We start from the raw sequence: 15981 nt of genomic DNA, 5'->3' as shown, positions 1-15981 counted from the left end.
AATATATCACTAACTCAGTATTTCTTGGGTTTGGGAAAACTAATCTATAATATCATCCACTCAATTTCACCATCATAATTAGAGTGTTGCTCTCTGTATTTATCTTCTGATTCTACTGATAACAGTAAACAATTTTCCTCTGTCAATTTTCATCTCTTTGCCATTATGAGCAGAAAAAAAATACCTAAACTCTCAACTATGTTCAATGAAAACTAAAGGGTAAAAAAACAAAAAAAGACTAGACTTAAATGGCATCTACAGACTTTTATTACACCTTCTTGAAGGATGCTATACTTTGGGCAACACAATAAGAAAACTGAAGGATAATAGTGATAATTTCGTTACTTCATTGTCCTTCTAGGTCATTCAATCATTCTGCTATATTCTTGTTATTTTAGTGGTTGGGCATGATGGAGAAAAACTGATGGGTAATGATGAAATAATTCTTAAGATGATGATAAATTTTCTAATTGTGCTTTGGAAGACTTCTTATAAAGAATAAAAGTCATAAAGTAAAAATCTTAACAAATTAGAACCACTCAAAATACATACTCAAAAACGAAATTGGGTCCAACAGACCCTGATGATATACTATGGGTTAAATAAAATATATATGAAATATTCCCTCCTCCATTATTTGATCACATATTATTTTGTATAAATCTTCTAGTATTCTTTCTCATCTCCTACAATTTCTATCAAAGAGCATGCTAACATGCACATAAAAAGATGATCGTCATCATCTGCCATCAGGGCAATGCAAATCAAGCCCATTATACAATGAGATACCACTTCACATCCTAGGATGGCTATAATAGAAAAGGCACACAATAAAAGGTGTTGGCAAGGATATGAAAAAACTGGAAGCCTCGTAATTGTTAGAGTAAACTGATGCAGCCTCTTTAGAAAACAGTCGAGGCAGTACAAAAGATTAAACATATGACCCAACAATTCCACTCCTAGAGAAATGAAAACATGTCCAAGAGAAATGAAAACATTACGGCCCTACAAAACCTTATACACAAATGATCATAGCATTTTTCATAACAGCCCAAAGTGAAAACAACCCAAATGTCCATCAACTGATGAACAGATAAACAACTGTGATATACCCATACAATGAAATATCATTCAGTCATAAAAAAGGAATAAAATGCCGCTATATGCTACAACATAGATGACCCTGAAAGCCTTACATTAAATGAAAGAAGCCAGACACAGTAGGTCACATATTGTATGATTCCATTTATATAAAATGTCCAAAATAAGCAAATCTATAGAGATGGAAAGTAAATTACTGGCTGCCAGAAGTTTGGAGGATGAGGGAGGGTACCTGGTAATGAGAAGTGGGTTTCTTTTGGGACTGATAAAACGAAAATGTCGGACTTCCCTGGTGGTGCAGTGGTTAAGAATCTGCCTGCCAATGCAGGGGACACGGGTTCGAGCCCTGGTCTGGGAAGATCCCACATGCCGCAGAGCAACTAAGTCCATGCACCACAACTATTGAGCATTCACTCTAGAGCCCACGAGCCACAACTACTGAGCCCACGCGTCACAACTACTGAAGCCCGCGCGCTCTAAGGGCCCACATGCCGCAACTACTGAGCCCGCGTGCCACAACTTCTCAGTCCGTGTGCTGCAACTACTGAAGCCCGCACACCTAGAGCCCGTGCTCCACAGCAAGAGAAGCCACTGCAATGAGAAGCCTGCACGACACAACGAAGAGCAGCCCCCCTCACCTCAACTAGGGAAAGCCAGTGCGCAGCAACGAAGACCCAACGCAGCCAATAAAGAAATTAACTAATTAATTAAAAATGAAATGTCCTGGAATTAGATAGCGGTGGTTGCACAACTTTGCAAATATACTGAAAACCACTGAATCACACACTTTTAAAGGGTAAATTTTAAGGTATGTGAATTATATCTCAATAAAAAATATTTTTTAATTAAGAAAAAAACTGGAATCAAGGAGCTCTAATCTAATATAGTGGTATACCCAACAGAGTCAAAAGTCACTTGTCACAAAGCAAAGTAGGTGGTAATGTCCATAAAGAATTCAAGTTTCTTGATTTCAAGCTGTTTCCTGGCTTTCCTTTGGACCACGTTAGTCTTGATAAAAGTTCTAAATAGTCATTAATGTCAGAGTAAGTCAAGCAGTTCACCCACCCAAAGAATAGGAACTCCAAAGTCTCTCAAATTCAAAGTATATGTGAGTTAATATTAAGAAGTGAAATAAATTATCTTGACCCCTGGCTTGCTGATCAAAAGAAAAGGTCTGAGTGAAAAGAAGCAAAGTGACAATTTCTAGAACATCTAAAGACCAGCCTTTAATTTAAAACAGCAAGAGAATTAATAAACAATTAGAAAAGTTTCCTTAAGAAGAACAGAACAGCTACTTCTTAGTTAACTAGGAAAAGACATGTTTATTCTTGTGATAAACATGTATTAAACATCTGCTATGTATCAAATATTATGCTAGGTGCTACGGGCCTATGAAAATGAAAAAAACCCAATCCTTGTCAACGAAAAACTCACAACTGGGTGGAAGAGATCAAAATACAGATAGCTACACCATTTAGGAGCTGTAACAGTGGTATATTCAAAGAACTATGGTAATAAAAGGAAGAAAGAGGTGAAAATAGGGAAGGAGGGAGGAAGGAAAGCAGGAATGGAGGAAGGGAAGGAGGAAGGAAAAAGGTGAAACAAAGAGAAAAAGGAAGGTTACCTCCTTTCAGAGTAATGCTGACACTTGAGCTGGGCATTAAACAATGAGTAAAATAGAAAGGAAGACTACCTAGATACAATGAAGAGTATGGGCAACAACATGAAGATATTTAACTGCATCATAAATCCAAAAACAATGGTGCAGTATAGCATCAATATAAAGTTCAGGGAGATGAAGCTGAGGGCTAGGGTTGAAAATGTGGCATTAGAGGTAGGTCTGTGTGTTTATTAGTGTACCACAGCTTAAGGCAGCAATGTTATAGATGGAGCAAAGGTAACAGAGATTAGAGGAAGGAGACAATTGGAGGTGACACAATAATCCATGCTATTTATCATTAAAATAATTGTTTTTTTAAATCTCATTTCTTCTAATTACTTTGTTTTCATATAAAAACCCAGAATCTCAAAACATCAGGGATGATGTAAGGAATCAGATGAAAGAATGGATTAGGTTCTAAACCCTATATAGATCAGGACACTACTACATACCTTCTTCTTATAAAAATCCACAGTGAAGCAGAAGCTCCTAGGCATGTCTCATGTCCACAAACTGGCTGGAGACAACACAGAAGCCCTAATGTTCCAGCATCAAAGCAAATGGTTAAACTCATTTCACCAATTTTCTCTTAACATACACAAAAAAGGATCAAATGGAAATTCTAGAAACAAAAAGTCCAATAATTCACCAGATGTGACAGAACAGAGTCAGAGAGCCAAAGATCTTGAAGCTAGATCAGTGAAAAGTACCCAATATAAGGAACAAAAAGGAAAAGAACAAAGGAAAATTAACAAAGCCAGAATGACCTATGAAACAATGTCAAATAGTCTATCATATTTTAATTGGACACTAAAAGCAAAGGAGAGAAAATGGGGCCATATTTTTTTTAAAAGAAATAATGACCAAAAATATCTCAAATTTGGATGAAAACCCCTTCTTATTGATCCTAGGTTAGCAAATTCCAAGCAGAATAAAGAAAACCACACTGAGGCACATCACAGACTGCTTAAATCTAAAGATAAAGAAAAAAATCTTGAACGCTATCAGAGGAGGTAGGACTGGGGAAGGGCATATTACATACAAGAAAATAAAAGTATATTATAAATGACAGCTGACTTTTCTCCAGAAATAATGGAGACCAAGGATGATGGAACATCTTCAAAGGTCTGAAAGATGGGGAAAACCCAAAAAACTCAATATTCCACACCCCCCCAAAAATACGAGGATGAAATAAAGACCTTTGCAAGTAAACAAAAGCCTACAAAATGTGTTGCCTACAGTCCTGCACTACAAGAAATGCCAAAGGATGTTGTTAGGCTAAAGAGGAAAGATATCAGATTGAAATTTGGATTTATAGAAAAGAACATCAGAAAAGATAAAAAATTAGGAAAATATTTTAGTCAAAATAACTTCCTTAAAACACAACTAACCTTTTAAGGCAAATAAAACAAATCCTAAGGTGGGATTTATGATGCAAGGAGAAGTACAAGATATGACAACAGCACAAAGAAAAGGATGGGTAGATAAATGGAATTATACTGTTGTAGGGTTATTACGCTTGTGAAACGGATGGGAAGAGGCAAGTAGTAAGTGGTATGAAGTGTGAGGTGTAAAGTGAAAAGTGGTATAATATTACATCAAAATAGACTTTGATAAGTTAATAATACATACTGTTAAGCTCTAGAATGACTACTGAAAAATAAAGAAAAGGAGCATATAGCTAATAAGTCATTAGAGAAAATAAAACAGAATACTATATTTGATTAACCACAAAGGTTGCAAAAATGAAGCAACACAGAAACAAAAGGAAAAAAAAAGAACAACCAAACCAATAATCATATTAAATACAGACTAAGCACTCCAATTAGAAGGCAGACTGTTACACTGAATTTAAGAAGGAAGAGTCAATGGCTACATGCTGTTTATAAGACACACACTTTAAATACAAAGATATTTATAGATTAAAAGCAAAATACTAGAGGGGCTTCCCTGGTGGCGCAGTGGTTGAGAGTCCGCCTGCCGATGCAGGAGACACGGGTTCGTGCCCCAGTCCGGGAGGATCCCACATGCCGCGGAGCTGCTGAGCCTGCGCGTCTGGAGCCTGTGCCCCGCAATGGGAGAGGCCACAACAGTGAGAGGCCCACGTACCGCAAAAAAAATAAAAAAAAGCCAAATACTAGAAAAAAATATACCATGAAGTTGCACAAGAAAGCTTTAGAAGCTATATTAATATCAGACAAATAAAGTTTTAAGACAAAGAGTATTTGAAGAAATTAAGAAGAACATTTCATAAAGATAAAAGAATAATTCAACAGGAAGATTAAACACTCCATACATAAATATTAATTTGAAATGGATCACAGACCTAAATGTAAAAACTAAAACTATAAAACCTACAGAAGAAAACAGAGGAGAAAATATTTATGACCTTGGTTGATTTCCTGGACAAGACACACAAGTCGTTAATCATTAAATGAAAAATTAATAAATTAGACTTCATCAAATCTAAAACTTCTCTTTTTAAGACATTATTATGAAAACAAAAAGGCAAATCACATTTTGAAAAAATGTTTACACAATATAAATCCAAGAAAAGACATATCTAAAATATACATAAAACTCTTACAACTCAGTAATAATGACAACCAAATTTTAAAAGAAAAAAAATTGCAAAAGACTTTAAAAGAACTTTAAGAAGTGAAGATATACAAATGACAGCTAAGCACATAAAAAAGATGCTCAAAATCAATGGTCATGAGGAAAGTTCAAAATAAAACCATTATGAGACACTACATCACATCCTCTAAAATGATTAAAATTAAAAAGATAGAGGGAACTCTACTCAGTACTCTGTAATAACCTATATGGGAAAAGAATCTTTAAAAAAGTGGATATATGTATAACTGATTCACTTTGCTGTACAGCAGAAACTAACACAACATTGGAAATCAACTATACTCCAATAAAAAGTAATTTAAAAAAAGATAGGTGATATCAACTGTCAGTCAGGATATGGAGCAACTGGAACTCACATGTCTTGCTACTGGGAATGTAAAATACACAACCACTTTGGAGAAAGATTTAGCAGTTTCTTATCAAGTTAATGTTCCATCTACCCTTTAACATAACAATCCTTCCATTATTCAAGAGAAACAAAAGCATATGTCCATAGAAAACTTGTATAAGAATTTCTTAGTAGCTTGTTCATAATAGCCCTAAACTGAAAACAACCCAAATGTCCACCAACAGATAAATGGACAAAAAATTGTGGTATAGTCATACAATGGAATACTACTTAGCAATAATAAGAAACAACTGACATATGCAATAGCATCACAGACATTATGCTGAATGAAAGAAGATAGACACAGAGTATATACCAAATGATTCCATTTATGTGACGTTCCATTATATGAGATTTACGTGAACTAATCTGTTATGGAAAAATCTACTATGGACTTAAAGATCAGTATCTAAAACTGAGGCCTCAATACAACTTTGTTTTAAAGATTGAGATAATGCATGTAAAATAGCCCCCTTGGGCTTCCCTGGTGGCGCAGTGGTTGAGAGTCCGCCTGCCGATGCAGGGGACACGGGTTTGTGCCCCGGTCTGGGAAGATCCCACATGCCGTGGAGCAGCTGGGCCCGTGAGCCATGGCCACTGAGCCTGTGCGTCCGGAGCCTGTGCTCCGCAACGCGAGAGGCCACAACAGTGAGAGGCCCGTGTACGGCAAAAAAAAAAAAAAAAAAATAGCCCCCTAGTCTGTAAAGCTATATACAAATGTAGGCATTATTATTAACTTACATCAACAATTCTGGTAGGTACAGCAAGTTAACGTCCTCCTGGAGAAGAAGGCAATGTCTTAGTCTGTAAAATCCCAAAGAAAGATCACAAACTAGAATTGTCCAGCTCTGAACACATCTTCCAAAACCAAATCACCTGCCAACTTCAAGATGTGTCAAAGATGAACAATGGACTTAAATGCCTTTATTTTCATCATTACAAAATATCACTTCAAATAAAGTACATGTTAATTATTCCAATAATTTCTGACTGAAATTTTATGTCAGTACAAAGCCCCCTGCTCTACTACACACTGATATGACCTTTCTTTAACAGCTCTTAGATTAGAAACAGCCTAATAAAAATGCCATTATCTGATTAAATATAAATAAACCCAAGAAGTTAATATTAATTTCATATTCCTGGGGAAAGCAGTCCCTGTCATAAATAGCTAGCCATTCCAAATGGCTAAATCTGTGAATTTTATGTTTTAACTAACTATATTATCATGTATATATGCTCATTGGTAAAGTGAATCATCACAGACTATTCTCTGCTCTCAGTGCACACCATATCAAGAGCCTCAGACATAGTACTGGATCCCTTTTGCCCCTGACTTCTTTGGCTTCAGACCATGTGTCTCAATGTTTTTTCTCTCCCAGTTTCTCTCCCAGTAATCCAATTTTATAGGTTTTTTTTTTTTTTTTTTTACCCTCCATCATCTTAGGGTGCTGCTCCTGGGTAGCTGCCCACAACTCCAAGGTACAGCATTTGCATGCACCATATAGACAGAGTGAACATCCTTCCCGGTTTTAGTCTTGGTTTATACCTATTGCCTATACATAATTGAGAAAAATGTCTTTTTATTCTCAGAAGTTTCTAGTTTGGGCAACAGGTTAATAATCACTCTACTCAGACCACAAAAATAGGCTACCAACAGTCAATACACAGTAGGCACTCAAAGGCAGGTAGCTTGGGTGGCTAACTGGCTGAATGAATGTATGGACAAAAACTATTCCAGGGCTTCCCTGGTAGTGCAGTGGTTGAGAGTCCGCCTGCTGATTCAGGGGACACGGGTTCGCCCGGTCCGGGAAGATCCCACGTGCCGCGGAGCGGCTGGGCCCGTGAGCCATGGCCGCTGAGCCTGCGCGTCCGGAGCCTGTGCTCTGCAACGGGAGAGGCCACAACAGTGAGAGGCCCGCGTAATGCAAAAAAAAAAAAAAAAAAACTATTCCAATGCCAGCTCAGGTCTCTGGACCATTCTTGTTGAACAAATACAGTCTTTTATTACTTTTACATTGATTATCAAATTAATCTAAGTGTTGCCCAGAAAAGATTATTAAGGAACTCATTCTTAATCAATGGATTAAAAATACTATGTAAGAGTGAAGTAAGTCAGAAAGAGAAAAACAAATACCGTATGTTAACACATATATATGGAATCTAAAAAAAAAAAAAAAAAGGTTCTGAAGAACCTAGGGGCAGGACAGGAATAAAGACTCAGACGTAGAGAATGGACTTGAGGACATGGGGAGGGCGAAGGGTAAGCTGAGATGAAGTGAGAGAGTGGCACTGACATATATACACTACCAAATGTAAAATAGCTAGCTAGTGGGAAGTAGCCGCATAGCACAGGGAGATCAGCTCAGTGCTTTGTGACCACCTAGAGGGGTGGGATAGGGAGGGTGGGAGGGAGACGCAAGAGGGAGGGGATATGGGGATATATGTATACATATAGCTGATTCACTCTGTTATACAGCAGAAACTAACACAACACTGTAAAGCAATTATACTCCAATAAAGATGTTAAAAAAATTAATAATATGTAATTAGTATACTGACTGTAGTATAGTAAATGGTTTCTCTAAATGTTAAGGATACTTAAAAACAGTATATTCTATTAAGCAATTAATAGTTGGCCACATCTTGTTTTTAAATCATCAGTGCCTTAACCTAATCTTTTTAGAAATTATTTAAGTTGAAGATAAATAAGGTTTTACTACATCACAACTGATTTCCAAGAGACAGCTCACCTATATTTACTATAACTCATATAATATTTACTATAACTCACATATGATAGATAGTATGACTTGTATGTTACTAGTTTAGGTTAATTCAACACTGTCTTGTATCTCAGTATTTATCAAATTAACTATTGAATCTAAGCCTAAAAGAAAAAAACTTGATGCTCAAATGAACTTATGACTGGCAACAACCCACATGCTCTTCAAATGGTGACTAAACTGGTAAATCCATAAGATGAACTATATGAAATAAAATGGAACTGCTGATACTAACAGCACAGATGGATCTTAAATGCATTATGCTAAGCGAAAGAAGTCAGACTCAAAAGGCCACCTACTGTATGAGACCCACTTATACGAATTTCTGGAAAAGGCAAAATTATAAGAACAAAAAATAGATCAGTGGTTGCCAGGACTTGGAGTGGGAGCAGGGGGGCACTGACTACCAAGGGGCAATACTGTTCTGTATCTTGACCATGGTGATGCTTACACTGTATGCACTGGTCAAACTACTAGAATTACACGCCAAAGAGTAAATTTTACCATGTATAATTTTTTTAAAAATTAATCTGAGGGCAAAAAAATTATTTTTTAAAAAGCAGTTTAGATCTGGAAAAGAAAAAAGGCCAACAGCAACAAACTGTTATTTCTCACCCTTAAGAACAGAGACTACTGCATGTGCAAGTAAAAGGCAGCTCTAACTAAACTGCTTTGACTAACAGTGTATTGTCAGGGTCTGTGCCAGCACTACTTTCTGTTTCTGCAGTGTTGTCTCTCTGAATCAGACCCTCATCTCTTATCTAACCCTATTTTTCAAATCCTCTCTGAATGCCTCTCTCAATGCTTAGTCTGGGTTTTCTAACCCTGGTTTGTCTAACTGACCGCCTTACATTCATAATCCACTTCTGCCTTAACATGCACTCTTGGCATCAACCCATTTCTTCACTCTTGATCTCATGTTAGTACTTACATTAATTCCCTTAATTCCTGATTCCATCTCAACTTTGTTCCGATGGGTTGCTCTTGATCATGTCCTCTTCTCAGCCTTCAAAAGGGAGTTCTTACCTATCATGAGTTAAAACTACGAAGGGTAATAATTTCTTCTCTCCTTGAAGTGCTTTAGAAGTGGCAAACTCTAAAGCCTCTCTTGGGAACCCTATGAGTGTTTTTTCACTCCAATAATATGATGTACTTATTTCTGTCCAACAGAACTCTTGCCTATCTTTAAGTTCTACTTCCTGCTTGGTTTTATTCAAAGACACAGATAAGACGTCAACTTCTTCCTTACAAAAATCATACATCTACTTTAAGACTATTATTAAACTTAATACTATCTTCCTTCTTCAAGGTACATACCTATGATTCCTGCAACACTGTTTATCACTTAATGCTATATCTTATGTTCTCTCAAACCTCTCCAGTCTTTCTACAACCCTTTACAAATGAAATGACCAAAACAGGATACTAACAAATAACAGACAACTGACAAATAAATACAACACAATACTAACATGGCCAGAAAAGAATACCCTTTGAACAAAAGCAATCAGTCAACTATGTTATGGTCTCTTACATTATGACAGAGGGCAGGAGTAGAAAATAATCACAATCTCAGAACTTCCAAAAGTTAATTCTCTAGCAGTGAGCTGCTGTCTCCTCACAAACCAGGAGACCCCCAATCTCCACAGCCATTGAGCACTTACAACCTCCCCACCCCAGGGAAGAAAAAGCATCCAAAAAACAAAAACCTCTTCTTCCTATGAATTCACTGTAGTTATCTCTCCCAGGCCAGGCAGGGGGCCTTCACGGGGTCTTAAACTTCTTAGCTATCATCTCATTTCTCTTAGAGCCCAATTGCTGCTATTTAATTACGCAATTGTTAAAACTACTTCTTATAATCTTTTATTTCCTTTAAAGTCAAAGTATCATTTTCCTGAGCCAGAGAAGAGGGAACAAGGTTGAGAAAAGATTAAGCTGGAAAGCAAAAAAGAGAACTCTAGTTTTTTAGAAAACTGAATTTAGCTGATAGGATTTGTCTTTCCATAATGTGAGCAAAATACTTACCTTGAAGATAATTAAGAGGCATTTGTGAATTCCAGAATAAGAACGCTTTTACCAAAAAAATTAGATGAAAAAACCAGACAAAAAACAAAGCTAATGATAAGAGGAGAGGTAAGAGACAGGAATTAAAAAACAAAACAAACAAACAAAAAAACAGACTGCAGGATACAGAAACAGGGCTATAATCAAGGGAAAGGAAAACAGAAATCTATCCCCAAAAAAGCAGCAGAGCTATGGATGCAAAATGTAATTTCATTTTGGGTTTCTTTTTAAAGAAAGCAATAATGTAGCTGTTTGTATTTAGTTTCAGGGAACTGAGAAAAATGGATTTCAGACCATCAATGTACATGGGAGAGTATCAAATATTAAGGGCTTTTATGACAAAAACTTCTAGAAAATAAAGGATTGAGTCAGGAATAAATAATCATATAAAAGCACCTGTAATTAAACAATACTTTTCAAGTTGAAGTTGGCTTCTACACTTCTCTTGGTAACACACTGAACAGAGTTATACCATAAAAGTATAGGGAAGAAGAAGCTGTATGAGCTACTTCTAACTCTACCTCTTGGACCCATCTGGATCATGGCAGCAGGTAGCAAAATCCTAAGGGGTTAAAAAGTACACCCATCACCCAAGACCAAAAACTACTCCCACCCCACCTTGGCTCAATGGTTTTCTCCCACTGTGGTGAGGGTGGTTTTGGAAAAGCTCCTCAAATGCCAGGAAACACTGTAATACAAAAAGAAAAAACAATTCATAAGTACCAAAACTTAACTAACATTTTGGCTTCCCTTTCAAGGAAAACTGGTATAGTGGAAAAAACACCAGTCTAGGAACCAAGAAACCAAGTGTATTCTGCTTGTTGGGCACTCATTCTAAGATGTTTGTGGTACTCCAGGGGATTTGGTGGGGAGGGCACCACTCACTCACTCACTGCTAAGGGTTACTAAACTAGTAGAATATATGCCAGAAGCTCCTGATGGCCATCTCTGTCACGAATTGGGCTGAAAATGAAGCCATCAGAGAAGCTAGCAGGACTAAGGGATGTAAAGAGACATCTCCGGTGATACAACTGAAGAATCCTCTCCAGTTCCAGCCCTTCCTGCAGATATTTTCTCCCTTAAGTTAGTCTGTAATAGGTTTCTGTGACTTGCAAGTAAGTCTGGCCAATACACTTGGGTTCTAATTCCACACTGAACTTGGGCAAGTCATTCCTCATTTACTGGCTTTACTTAGTTCCTCGTCTATAAAATGGGCCAGATCTGAGGTTTTCAAAACTTTTTTTAAGCAATAGAACTTTTTTAAACAAAAATCTTATTTTGATATCAAAAACTAAAATGATTTTATTCATATAAATGTATTTTGTAAGATCAGATTTACAACATTTACTTCTGACCAAAATTAATAAGAACAATGGGTATTTAAATCTCACCTTGAGACTGAAAATAAAGATGACTGTTAGTACAAATGTATTATCAAATGTATGATATTTATCACATCAGTGATAAATGTATGATACTTATCATATCAAATGTATATTTACTATAATCGCCGAAGTCAATGAGAACAATGATGTGTTCTGATAAAAATGAAACTTTAAAATTAAAGACTAATGGTAAAAGTTGAAAGCTTTTATTAACCTCCCAGGATTCAATTTATTTCTGTACTGTTTTGGTTGCACAGGAGTAAGACAACCCTGATTCAAAATGAATAGTTGCAAAGAATAACATGGTATTACTTATTCACCTGCCTTACCCCATGATCTTATTTAATTAAAGGTAGAAAAAGCTTTTAAGTTCTGCACAAAAAAAAACCTAACAGCACAAGATTTTTAAAATAGATATCCAATTGGTTAAAATTTAGTACATAATATAGTTCAGCATTCATGGGTGTTGTTTTTTTCTTTTTTAATGATTTTAACCTCATTTAAAAATCAAATCTGAATCAAATGTTTACAGATTCCAATTAGTATCTTCACAGAACTCTAATAAAACAGCTAATCTCTAAACTCGTTTAAGAAGATTTTTAGTCAGGTTCACATACACTCACTACCCATCAGAAATTGTAATGAGGCAAATATAAAAAGTTATAATTCCTCTTTTTTTATAATAAGCCTGCTTTAAAGGAAAGAAAAATTTCACCAATTCCTATTCACAATCTTAGAGAGTTATGAATACAGACAAATAATAAACTGGGTCAAATAAGACTATTACAATAATCTATTCAATCTTATTGAGAACCAACTTGATGGGGCAGATCATAGAAGGTGCTATAAAACATTCATCATGTAAGAGTGCCTGCTTTACAATTGAGATGAATAACTCTCCATGCCCAACCTCAAGAAGTTAACAGTCTAGCAGAGGATACAATACAGCTGACCTTGAACAACACAGGTTTGAACTGCACAGGTCCACTCATACATGGATTTTTTTCAACATTAAATACTACAACTGCAGTTGGTTGCATCTGGAGATGTAGAACTGTGGATTCGCAGAAACCGTTTATACCAAGGGCTGACTATAAATTATACTTGTGATTTTCAACTGTGCAGAGGGTCAGTGCCTTTAACCCACGCATTGTTCAAGGGTGAACTTTACATTCATTCACTCATTCAACAAGAGTGTCTCCTCAGTGCCACCAGCCACTGTGCAAGAAACAGGGGCTAAAAAGTGAACAATACACATACTGTCCCTACCCTCTTAAGTTCAGACTTTAACCTAAAGGCAATAGATAACCAATGAAGATTTTAAACAAAGAGACCATATGATTAGGTTAACCTTTCTGAAAGATGGCTGGCTACTATAAACTGGAGATACTAAGCCCCAGGATAGAGAAACCAGTTAGGAACTACTACGATGCTGACAAAGTAACGGGAACTCAAAAGATGGAACAACAAACTCAGCTGAAGTATGTGAAAACAAAAAAACTTCAGAGGGTAATGTTGCAGCTCAATCTTAAAAAACAAGGAGTATGCAGACAAGTAGAGGGAGTTTGTGCAATAAGAGAAAACCATAGGAAAGGCATGTCTGGGAAACCTCAAGTATCGATAGTTCCTCACAGTGAGTCTTGAATGAGGTAAAATCATTGCTAGAAAGGCAGATTAAGGAAAAGATAGTAAAGGATATTTTATAACAAAGAAACATCTCCAGGACACTGGGGAGTGCTTTTAAGCAGGGTGATAACATGACCAGGCTTACATTTTAGAAAAATTCTTCCAGGGACAGTAGCCTGAAGAAGATGACAAGAAGTCTAACCATCCAAAAAAGAATGCGTGTTTGACAACAGATAATCTATCTCAAAGTCCTGATCTAACTAACAATTTATCATGACAACCAAATATGGTCCAAGCAAGTACTCTGAGCTTTAGAAACCAAGCAACTAGTACCAAGTTCAGGCCACAATGTATTTGACATGGCTTTGAAACCAAAAAAAAGGGACATTTCTGCAGATAAAATACTAAAAATGTAACAATGGCAAAAGATAAATGGAATGAAGAGGAAAAAACAGCAACTAAGAAAACAAGGATATAACAGAGAAAATTTTACTTCAGGGTAAGAGTTACTTCCACTTGTCAATTACATACAGATTCACTTCTTCTATGTAATAATAAATTGTGGTTCCAACAAGCAATTCAAAAGCCAAATTTAATTTAATGCATAACACTTAAGAAAATAACCAAACAAAAACTAGATTAGAAACAGCAAACTATAACAGAGGACCAGCTCTATACTAGCTAGCTAGCTTCTCACTGCTTAAAAAGAAATCTCTCCCTGCCTGGCTGGTCCTTGAAGCATATCAACTAAAAGGGTAAGGTAAGGTGAGGTGGAATAGGGCAGGGTGGGTAAAGGAGGACTTGCTCTTCCACAAAGGTTCCTTATCAATGAACTAGACGAGTTCCTAAATGCTTTCATTCCAATTCTCTTTCTTTATATAACAAATATAACTCAGATTCAAACATGCCAACACATACAACGAAGAATCCAATTATTTTATCTTAAGAAAATGAATCCTACCTTTCCGGGGTCATCCTTGGATCGAGGCACTTTAAGGAAACACTTGTTCAGCGACAGATTATGTCGTATGGAATTCTGAAATTTAAAAAGAAAGAAAAGCCATAAGGTCATTGGAATCCAAAAACCAAAACCCCCTTTAGAAACAGAATCAGAAACCTAAATATCTCTATGCACTGGAATACAATTACAAATGGAGTAAGTTTTTTAAATGAGCTTCAAATTTAAACCTTTCTGATTTTCAAATTATGAATGCTACAAAGGGGAGTAGTTATTGGAAAAGACAGTTTCTAGTGCATTTTGCAAAACTCCAAATAATGGACTATATGTCCCATTTTAAATGTTTAGTAAGACCTTTCAATGATGCAGGAAGATGTCTGTGATTAACGTTAAATACCAAACATAAAATTGTATGCATATTATGATTTTAATTGTGATATATATATTTATTAGCTAATTTATTTATTCTTGGAAACAAGCCATAATGCAAAATGCTAAGAGTTATTCTACATGGAATTACAAGTGATGATTATTTTCCTCCATTCACTTTTGCAATGTTCAAATGATTTACAAGGCACATGTGTTACCACTTTTTAATGAGTTTAAAAAGTTATAAACAAAAAAATGTCACTGCTCCATTACAAGAGTACATAAAAACCAATTAGGTTCTCTCTACAATATTTAAGAAAGAAAACCACATGGGAAGACACTGACTAGAGAAGCCAGCAAGAACATGTAGGTTCCTCAATGTAGCAAGAAGAATAAACAACTTGGATGGAAGGAAAACGCACTTAGAGACCTGGAGAATCTGTGAAACAGGAAATCTTTCATGAATAAACAGGACTATGCCACAACTTTTACAGAAAATACCCAAAGGCCATTTCTTCTTAATTAAATGCTCTAAAATCCATTTCATAATTTTGTTTGTTCCAAAATGGCCAGGTATCTGGTGGAGAGGCTCCAATTGCATTTAGCCACTACTTAGAATTGGATGTTGGGCAGAGGGTTATTTTTTGGCATAATGTCATTTTATTTTTAATATAAAATTCGGAACTCTAACAATGCCTACATTAAAACTTGCCTCTCATGAGGCAATACTGGGATTAAAGAAGTTTTTCAAAGATGACCAGAGAATGTAAATTCAAGCCTATCTTATTACCAAACATCAATTAAAACTTATGAATGGGAGTTCCACCTCTACCTGGAATGTAAACAGCTACAAAGACTGATGATCCCTCCCAAACAATGAGAAACCAATGGGTAAGCCAAAAAAAAAGTCTATTTTTAAGCCACATCAGAGAGCTGAGGTTGCAAAGCAGCCCAACAAATAAAATTCCTAAGAGGGATAAGCCCATTCAAGGAGAAAGGGGACAAAC

The 15981-nt window shown here is 36.1% G+C and overlaps 1 protein-coding gene across 6 annotated transcripts in view; it reads right to left on the bottom strand.

The window, feature by feature from the left end:
• Positions 1–15981, bottom strand: part of FOXJ3 (forkhead box J3) — a 131841-nt gene that overhangs the window by 67951 nt on the left and 47909 nt on the right. For all 6 annotated transcript variants that reach the window (XM_082834387.1, XM_082834386.1, XM_082834390.1 and 3 more), the window contains one exon: positions 14609–14683. In XM_082834387.1, coding sequence (XP_082690513.1) covers positions 14609–14683 — 75 coding nt within the window. The remainder of the gene's footprint in view (positions 1–14608; positions 14684–15981) is intronic.

The sequence above is a fragment of the Leucopleurus acutus genome, assembly GCF_964270905.1.
Source record: "Leucopleurus acutus genome assembly, chromosome: 2".
Classification (NCBI taxonomy): Eukaryota; Metazoa; Chordata; class Mammalia; order Artiodactyla; family Delphinidae; genus Leucopleurus; species Leucopleurus acutus.
This window is presented reverse-complemented; position numbering and strand designations above follow the sequence as displayed.